Here is a 9,343-nt window from a genome sequence, read left to right as displayed (position 1 = left end):
AGGCCTCGGGCCGCCGGGGCTCGCCCAGGGCTCGCAAGGCCGCGCGCTCCCAGTCTGAGACCAGCCTGTTGGGCCGCGCGGCCGCGGTGCCTCCGGGGCCCCCCAAGTACCCCACGGCCGAACGGGAAGAGCCCCGGCCGCCGAGGCCCCGTCGCGGCCCTGCGCCCACACTCGCGGCGCAGGCCGCGGGGTCCTGCCGCCGCTGGCGCTCCACGGCCGAGATCGACGCTGCGGACGGACGCCGCGGCCGTCCCCGAGCCCCGACAGCCCGCGGCCCGGGGCCCGGCCCATCCCCGTCAGCTCCGCAGCGCCGTCTTCTCTATGGCTGCGCGGGCAGCGACTCTGAGTGCTCTGCGGGGCGCCTGGGGCCCCTTGGACGCCGGGGTCCCACCGGCGGCGTCGGCGGCGGCTATGGGGAGAGTGAATCGAGCGCCAGCGAGGGGGAGTCGCCTGCCTTCAGCTCCGCATCCAGCGACTCAGACGGCAGCGGTGGCCTGGTGTGGCCGCAGCAGCTGGTGGCAGCCACCGCAGCCTCTGGGGCAGGGGGTGGTGCAGGTGGAGGGGCCCCCGCGGGCCCCGCCAAAGTGTTTGTGAAGATCAAGGCTTCCCACGCACTCAAGAAAAAGATACTGCGTTTCCGTTCGGGTTCTCTCAAGGTCATGACTACAGTGTGAGTTTGGGGGTTTGCTCGGGCTCCCCCTTCATGGCCTCTGCACCACCACACTCCCAATCACTGACCCTTCCATACCTCCCTTCCAAAGACCACCATTTTCTCTGCTTCCAAAGACCCTTCCTCACTGCCCCCATCCACTGCAGTCTTGGTTGAAAAGGCTCCCCCTCCACCATAGGGAGGAATGGGGGAGGAGCCCTGTTTGACCCAGTTCAGCTGCTGGCTCTGCAGCCCTTGGGCAAGAAAGTTCCCTTTGTCTGGGCCTCACTTTCCTCATCTGTATTATGGGTGTAATATGGTATGCGGAAGGGGTAATTCAGTTCGAATTTCCCCATTTTAGTTTAGACACTTAGTCCGTTTGTTCCCGTTCACCACTGTCACTGAACCCTCTTATTCCTCCTTTCCATGCCCAGATCTGGTGTCTTGGGCGCCCCCCCCCCAGTCACAAAGTGCCCCCATCCATGTCCCTGGATTCTTAAGCTATCCCCTTGGCACCGTGGTCAGAGACGCTGTGTCTGACCCAGGTGGTGCCTGCAGAGTGCCCTGGGAAAGGAAGGAGCACTGACTTTGGGGTTTTGAGGGTCAGTTAGGAGGTGGTAGCGCCTGGAAAGAAGGACTCTTTCGCCTCTATCCCGGGACAGTTATGGAGGATTAGGAGGTAGAAGAGGAGAAGGAAGATGGTTTCTATCTCATGCCCCCCCTTTTCTCCCCCCTCCCAAAGGGAGTGGGGAGAGCCCAGGATGACCCTCAGCTGTTCCAATCCAGTATTTTTTTTTCTTTTTTAAAATTACTGTATTTATTATGACGATGGTGACTCCCCAGTGCACAGGGGGGCCAGATTCTGTGTTTCTCTAACCTCTTTGTAAATAAATGCACACTGTTCCATACGTGGTGGACTCTCCTTCTGTGGTAAAATGGCTTTCCTTTGGACTCACGTTTAGTGAGCAACTACTATTTGCTTTGAACATAGGGGTCTAGAGCCAGGTGGCAGATCTCAGGGTGGGTCTCAACCTGATTTTCCTACCATGGGGCTGTTTTACCACAATGAATCTGACCTTTGATTGAGTTGCGTTTGGTCACAAACATGGTCTCATAAAAATATAAGTGAAGGGCCAACCCAAATTTCTTTTCTCAAAAGTCATCATAGTCAGTTTGATGTGTATCCTTGAATGTTTCCCTTTATGTGTTTGCATACATATGTGAATTTAAGTAACTATATAAATATATAACTATATTATACATATATACCATGTATATGTACGTATATACATATATAAATTGAACCATATATTTGCATTATTTATCACTTTTATTCTATTATTATTATTATTATTTTCATTTGGTGGTGTTAAGTCATCTGTGTCCAGAGATTTCTTTATGGGAAGGATTTTAATTAAGAATTAGATTGGGGGGGGGGGGGGGCCGCCCGGGGGGCTCAGTCGGTTGAGCATCCAATTCTTAATTTTGGCTCAGGTCATGATCCTAGGGTCCTGGGATAGAGTCCTGCGTTGGGCTTCATGCTGAGCCTGGAGCCTGCTTGGGATTCTCTCCCTCTCCCTCTCTCTCTTTCTCTCTCTCAAAAAAAAAAAAAAAAACAAAAACAAAACACAAAAAACAAATCGGTTTCTTTGATGGTTATGGTACTATTTAACTTTTCTATTTCTTCCTGTGTCAGTTTTACTAAGTCGTATTCTTCTAGGAAATTGTCCATTTCATCTCAATTTAGATGACATTTTCCTATCGTTGTATAATGATTGTTTTTTAAAGATTTTATTTATTTTATTATTTTTAATTTTTTTTTTTTTGAGAGAGTGTGTGAGTGAGCAAGGGGCAGAGAGAGAGGGAAAGAGAGAGAGTGTGGAGCCCGAAGTGGGGCTCAAGCTCACCTGAAGCAGGGCTTGAGCTCACCCAAAATGGGGCCGGAACTCACAAACCCTGAGATCATGACCTGAGCAGAAGTCGGATGCTTAACCCACTGCACCACCCAGGCGCTCTAAGATTTTATTTTTTCAACTTTTTTTTTTTTGGGGGGGGGGACCGAGAGAGACACAGCATGAATGGGGGAGGGGCAGAGAGAGAGGGAGACACAGAATCGGAAACAGACTCCAGGCTCCGAGCCATCAGCCCAGAGCCTGACGTGGGGCTCGAACTCACGGACCACGAGATCGTGACCTGGCTGAAGTCGGACGCTTAACCGACTGCGCCACCCAGGCGCCCCTCTAAGATTTTATTTTTAATTAATCTCTACACCCCACGTGAGGCTTGAACTTACAACTCCAAGATCAAGAGTTGCATGCTCTACCGACTGAGGCAGCCGGGTGCCCCCCTCACTGTATTATTATTATTAGCTGCATAAGAGTCCACTGTGGGATTGTCAGCTCTCCCAATTATTTTGCTGTTAGGGACCTTGCTGCAGGAATGTCCTTGTACATACCTCTATGTGCATATATGTATGTATTTCTGTAGGCTTCACTCCTAGAAATAGAATTGTTTGGTCATTAATGTACACTCATTTAAAAACTTTTAATTGAGGGACGCCTGTGTGGCTCAGCTGGTTGAGCATCCGACTTCGGCTCAGGTCACCATCTCATGGTTTGTGAGTTCGAGCCCCTCGTCAGTCGGGCTCTGTGCTGACCGCTCAGAGCCTGCAGCCTGCTTCGGATTCTGTGTCCCTCTCTCGCTCATGCTCTGTCTCTCTCTCAAGAATTAAAAAAAAAAATTAAAAACTTTTCATTGACATTGCCACACTTCCTCCCACTAAAAGCGCCTCAGCTGATATTTTCATTTCTTTTTTTTTAACCTTTTGTGATTTTATTTTTTTAAGTTTTTATTTATTTATTTATTTATTTATTTATTTTTTTTGAGAGAGAGAGACAGAGTGCTGGTGGGGGAGGAAAGGAGAGAGAGGGAGACACAGAATCTGAAGCAGGCTCCAGGCTCTGAGCTGTCAGCACAGAGCCCGACGTGGGGCTTGAACTCATGAGCTGTGAGATCATGACCTGAGCCAAAGTCGGACGTTCAATGGACTGAGCCACCCAGACGCCCCTCCCATGTTCTGTTTTAATTAGCATGTCTCTCTCCCGTTCCCTTGAGGCAACACATACTTTGGTATATTCATTGGCCCACTTGTAATTCAGTGAATTGCCTGTTCATACTCTTTGCCCATATTTCTATTGGATAAGTTCAATAATCATACCCATTTCATGGATGGATAACTAGAAGTTTGAGGAGGGGCCATTACTTACCCTGATCACACAGCAAGGAGGAGGGAGTTAGGGCTAGAACCCATCCCCCACCTGACCCCACAGTCAGGTGGAGAATGGTATTTGTTCTGCTTTGACTTTGTGTCTAGATGGGTGGGTCCACCTCTTGGTAGCTTTGAACTCTGAGAGAGCAGGAGACCAGGCCAGCTGTGCTCACCTGCATCTCCACTGCCCACGGAGGCACTGGGGAAAGAGCAAGGAACAAAACAGAAAAAAAGCTTCCTTCCTTGTGGAGTTTCCATTCTAGAAGGTGGGTGGGCAGTGTGTGTGTATGTATAAACAAGTATTTCTTTTTGCATACCAATGAATAAAAGTCATTTTTAAAAGTTTGCCAAGGGGCGCCTGGGTGGCGCAGTCGGTGAAGCGGCTGACTTTGGCTCAGGTCATGATCTCATGGTCCGTGGGTTCGAGCCCCGCGTCAGGCTCTGTGCTGTCAGTTCAGAGCCTGGAACCTCCTTTGGATTCTGTGTCTCCCCCTCTCTCTGCCCCTCCCCCACTCGCACTCTGTCTCTATCAAAAAATGAATAAACGTTAAAGAAAAAAAAATTTAATAAATAATTAAGTAAAATAAAAGTTGGCCAAGGGATGCCTGGGGGGCGCAGTCGGTTAAGCATCTCACTCTTGATCTTGGTTCAGGTCATGATCTCAGGGTTCGTGAGTTCAAGCCCAGCATCGGCTTCTGCACTGATGGTGTGGAGCCTCCTTAGGATTCTGTCTTTCTCTCTACCCCTCCCCTGCTTGTGCTCTCTCTCTCTCTCTCTCTGAAAAATAAATAAATGTTAAACAAAAAATTAACAAAAAAACAAAAAAACCCCACCCCAAACAAAAAATAACAGCTGACTATGAAATTGAGCATTTATTGCATGCCAGACTCTATTCTCAGTGACTCAATCCTCACAGCCTCGAGGGTATATTAGAGAGATGATTTATGGATACTAGTATGCCCACTTCACAGATGGAGAAACCGAAGCACAGAGATGTTAAGTAACCTACGTGAGGCTGATAAGTAGCAAAACCAGAATGGAAGTTCAGGTTGCCTGAGAGTCTAGGCTCTTAAGCGCTGTCCGACATAGCCTATATGGATTCTCTCTAGAAGGCTACGAAAGGAACCGCTTACAGGCGTGGGAGCTGGGGGGCGGGGCAGGGGCGTTGACATAACAAATAAATACATTCTGTAATTTGCTAAAGGTGACAAGGATTATGGGGGAGAACTGAGCAGAGCTATGAGGAAATTGGGTGGGGTGAGGGAGCAGAGATGTTTGTGATTTTAAGTAGAGTCATCTGGACGGTCTCACTGAGAAGGGGACATTTGGACAGAGATCTGAAGGAGGTGGGGGAAGTGAGGCATGCGAATAGCATGGGTGAGGAACAAAAGGGTGGGAGCAGCCGGAGTGGGGGGCAGAGAATCGTAGTGTCTACCACACTGTGTGGGGCCTCATGGGCCATGGTGAGGATTTGGGTTTTTACTTGGAGGGAGGTGGGAGCCATGGGAGAATTCTGAGCACAAGAGGGACTTAGAGGTTTTTTTTGGGGGGGGGAGGTGAAAGGGTTAACAGCTCTATTGAGATATAAGTCACATATCTGGGCGCCTGGGTATCTCAGTCGGTTAAGCTTCTGACTCTTGATCTCAACTCAGGTCTTGATCTCAGGGTTGTGAGTTCAAGCCCCCAGCTGGGCTCCACGCTGGGCCTGAATCCTACTCAACAAATAAAAAAGTCAAGGGGCACCTGGGTGGCCCAACTCTTGGTTTCAGCTCAGGTCATGATCTCTCAGTTCTTGCGTTCGAGCGCCGCGTGGGGCTCTGGGCTGATGGCATGGAGCCTGCTTGGGATTCTTCTCTCTCTTTCTCTCTCAAAATAAATAAACATTTTTTAAAACGTTGAGATACAATTCACAGACCATAACATTCACCCAAATCGAGTTCAGTGGCTTTCAGTGCGTTCACAGAGTTGTACGACTCTCCCCACAATCAGTTGAAGAGTATTTCCATCCCAATAAGGATATTTGCATCCAGTATCTCCAGCCCCTGACAACCACTAACCTACTCTCTCTGTCTCTGTATTTTGGCCCATTCTGGACATTCCATACAAAGGGAATCATGCTATAAGTGACCTTTTGTGGCCGACCTCTTTCACTCCGCATGATGTTTGCAAAGTTCATCCACATGGGAGCACGTACCACGGCTTCATTTCTTTTTTACCGCCGAATGATCGTCCGTTGTCTGGACGGACACACCACATTGAGCTTTCCCGCGCCTCGGCGGATGGACATTTGGGTTGTTTCCACTCTGGGGCTATTATGACCAAAGCCGCCGGGAAACATTCAGGTACAAGTGTTTGTCTGGAGGTATGTGTTCATTTCTTTTACGTAGATACCTAGGGACTGGAATTGCTGGGTCCTACGGTGACTCTTTAGCCTGTTAAAAAACTGCCAGGCTGTTTCCTACCCTGGCTGTGCCGTTTACCTTCCCACCTCCTCGCCAACACGGGCTATTATCTGGGGGCTCCCTTTCAAACAGGGTCCCTCTGGCTGCTCTGTGGGGCCCCGGATGAGGGAAGCCAGCGAGGAACTGTGGCTGGACCAGAGTGCCAGCCGCAGAGGAGGCGAGAAGAGACTGCAAGCCGGAGTTCATGGCAGTCGTTACCAGATCAGTCGTGGGGCGTGAGGGAGGCAGGGCAGGGGAAGAATGACCCCAAAGATTTACTATCAGCTGGCTGAGCCTGCAGTAGGAGGGGGTTTGGCGGATGGGGCTCAGTGTTGGACGCGTCGAGTGCGAGACACCCGCGGACACCCAGCCGGGAATATACAGTGGGCCATTGGGTATGGGACGCTAGAACCACTCCTGGCGTTCACGGCCCATTGCTTGAATAATTAAAGTCAAAGCGGAAGCCGAATCCAGGGTCTCAGTTTCCCCCTCCGGAAAATGGGCACAATAGCACCACTGACTGCTAGGCTCTGACGAGGCCGGGGCGACTCCTGGGCAGCACAGGGCGGGCTTGCACGTCTGAAAACTGAAGGTACACGTCGGGTGGAAAGACGGCTGGGGGCTGCAGCTCCGGCGAGAAAGGGAGGGCATTTAAGTACGGTTCGAGCAGCGTCCGTCCGTCCGTCTCCCCACCCCCCGGCGTCTGGCCGCCGTCAGAAAGCAGGATAGGAGATTGGGTCGTCACCCTGGCTTCCCCCACTCTCAGCTGGGTTTCCTCCTTGGGGGCGGCCGGGGCCAAAGTCGCTGATGGAAACCAGCTGCGGGAGGCGCAGAGGCTCGGCGCACGCCCAGGCCCCTCCCCGGCGCCGGCAGACCCCGCAGAGGGGGGAGGACGAGGGCGCCCTGGCTCCCCTCCCCCCTTCCGCAGCCGGGCCCGGGGCCCTGGCACGTCCGGCGCGCCTGATGCTTTCCAGATGTGAGCCCGGTTCCCTTCCCCCACCTGGCCCTGTGGCTTCTGCGGGGTGGCGGGGGGAAGCGGGGAGTCAGGGTCGGATACCCTCAGATCACCGGCACCCGGGCGGTGTCCCCTCCCCGCTCGGCTCGCGTCCCCATCCAGTCGGCCAAAACCGCGTAGGGAAGGGCTGACGGCGAGGAGAAGCTCCCTCCAGGGCCTCCCCCTGCTCCCCCAACGCCCGCCCCTTGGGGCGCGCCTCAGCCAGCCCACGCCCCTCCTGGCCCGCCCCCCACCCCGGACGCGCCCCTTGGGGGGAACCCCGCCCCTGGCCACGCCCCCCCGGATCGCCCCTAGGCCACGCCCCCGGGGCGCGCCCCGCAAGCCCCACCTCCGCCACCGTCCCCGGCGGGAGGCTTGGTCTGCGAGTTGGTGTCTCCGTGCGCTTCTGTGCGTGTCTCTCGGGTGTCCGTGTTTCTCGGTCCCTGTCTCGGCCTCTCCATTTCTGTCTGTGTGTCTCTCCTCTGCCCTGCATGTCTCTGTCTCTCTGTCTTTGCGATCCTCGGCCTGTCTCTGTCTCACCTAGTCCCTAGGTCTCTATCTCTCCAAATTTGTCTCTGCGTCCCCGTCTCTCTCGGCCTCTCCCTGCATCTCTCTCCCCTTCTCTTTGAATTTCTCCTGTCCCAGTGCGTCTTCAGTTCTCTCCCTCCGGCCTCCTGCCCCGCCACCCTGCTGTGTCCCGGCGTCCCTCCCAGGTCTGCGTCCCCCGCCGGCCCCGCGGGGACGCCCTGCCCTCCCAATTTCCACCTCCGCCTACGGCTTTGGTGTCGGCGGGCCGCGGGCGCCCCCGTGTGGCCATCGGGGGGCTGTCACGAGAGGCCCGAGGGTTGGGTATGGGCGCCCCCAGGGATGTGACCAGTGCAAGACAGAGACCCTGTGGGTGCCCCTGATGACCCCGGGAAACGGCGTGGGACGCCAAGAGACTGTGTGAGCGTGTACTATCGCGAGCTTGTGACGTTGTGTGTGTGGCTGTGTGACCTGGTGACATTTTGTGACAACCAGAAATAGTGTGTCTGTGAAACCATGTGTTAGGCAAGAGAGGCTGTGTGCGACTGAGTGTGTGACATGAGAGGTCGTGACGCGCAGGTGGCTGTGTGGGACGCCGTGAGGCTGGATGTGCCTGCGACACCATTTGGGGGACTGTGACATCAGGAGGCCGGATGTGACAGCGAGAGGTTGTAGGGCACAGAGTGCAACATGGGGAGGACACGAGGGCTGTGGGGGCCACAGGGTGACAGGGTGAATGAGTGTGACACACCCAGAGGTGGCGTGAGAAGGCAGCGTGACGGGCCCCGGGCAATGGGTGTGACAGAGGGACCACGTGAGTGTGACCGTGTGTGTCAGCCACGCTGGTCAACTGTGAGACACTGACGATGTGCGACACACGGCAGGTGGGACAGCGAGAGACTGTCACGGTGTTGGGACAGCGCGTGAGGCCGCGCGCCACTGTGCGGGACACTCGGAGATGACAACACGAGAGAGACCTTGTGCGCGTGTGTCCCTAACATACTGGGTGACGGTGAAAGCGCGGGCGAAGTTGCCACCGGGGGTGAACGAGACAGACAGAAGTTCCAACTGCGTGTCAAGGTGTGTGACGTCTTGAGACGTGGCGTGTGACGCGGCCGAGCTGTGTGTGCCCATCTGAGACAGCGTGTCTGGCTGCGGCGCGTGAGGAGGCATCGGTGATGCTGGGCCACACGAGGAGAGACGGGGAGCCCCCGTGTGTGGCGCTGGGCGGAGGGGGAGGGGCCGCGACTGTGACGAGCGAGCGCGGGTCAGTCGTGAGACTGTGTGGCCCCCGCCGCCGCCGCCGCGCGCGGGACAGAGCGTGCAGCACGTCGATCTGAGGGACCGCGAGGGTGAGCCTGTGTGCTGGGAGGGGTGGTCTGTGGCGGGACGACGCAGGTGGCCGGCGGGACGGGGTGGGAGAGCACGTGTGCTGGAGGGGCCGCGCGGGACCCGCATCCGAGGTC

General features: G+C 54.6%; 2 protein-coding genes across 6 annotated transcripts in view; both read left to right on the top strand.

Annotated features, from left to right (window-relative positions):
• DACT3 (dishevelled binding antagonist of beta catenin 3) overlaps positions 1 to 1,557 on the top strand; it is a 9,088-nt gene extending 7,531 nt beyond the window's left edge. Inside the window, exon 4 of the mRNA XM_040457927.1 lies at positions 3 to 1,557. Coding sequence (XP_040313861.1) covers positions 3 to 674 — 672 coding nt within the window. The 3' untranslated portion in view covers positions 675 to 1,557. The remainder of the gene's footprint in view (positions 1 to 2) is intronic.
• Positions 1,558 to 6,106: 4,549 nt separating this feature from the next.
• Positions 6,107 to 9,343, top strand: part of GNG8 (G protein subunit gamma 8) — a 5,199-nt gene continuing 1,962 nt past the window's right edge. The window contains exons 1-2 of one of the 5 annotated variants that reach the window (XM_040457488.1): positions 6,107 to 6,279; positions 8,762 to 8,957. Coding sequence is in view for 1 of the 5 variants with exons in the window: in XM_040457485.1 (XP_040313419.1) it covers positions 7,166 to 7,334 (169 nt within the window). In the remaining 4 variants the exon portion in view is untranslated. The other 4 variants (XM_040457486.1, XM_040457485.1, XM_040457489.1 and 1 more) reach the window with 4 other exon arrangements.

The sequence above is a fragment of the Herpailurus yagouaroundi genome, unplaced genomic scaffold, assembly GCF_014898765.1.
Source record: "Herpailurus yagouaroundi ecotype Mexico unplaced genomic scaffold, PumYag 220, whole genome shotgun sequence".
In the NCBI taxonomy this organism is placed as follows: Eukaryota; Metazoa; Chordata; class Mammalia; order Carnivora; family Felidae; genus Herpailurus; species Herpailurus yagouaroundi.
This window is presented reverse-complemented; position numbering and strand designations above follow the sequence as displayed.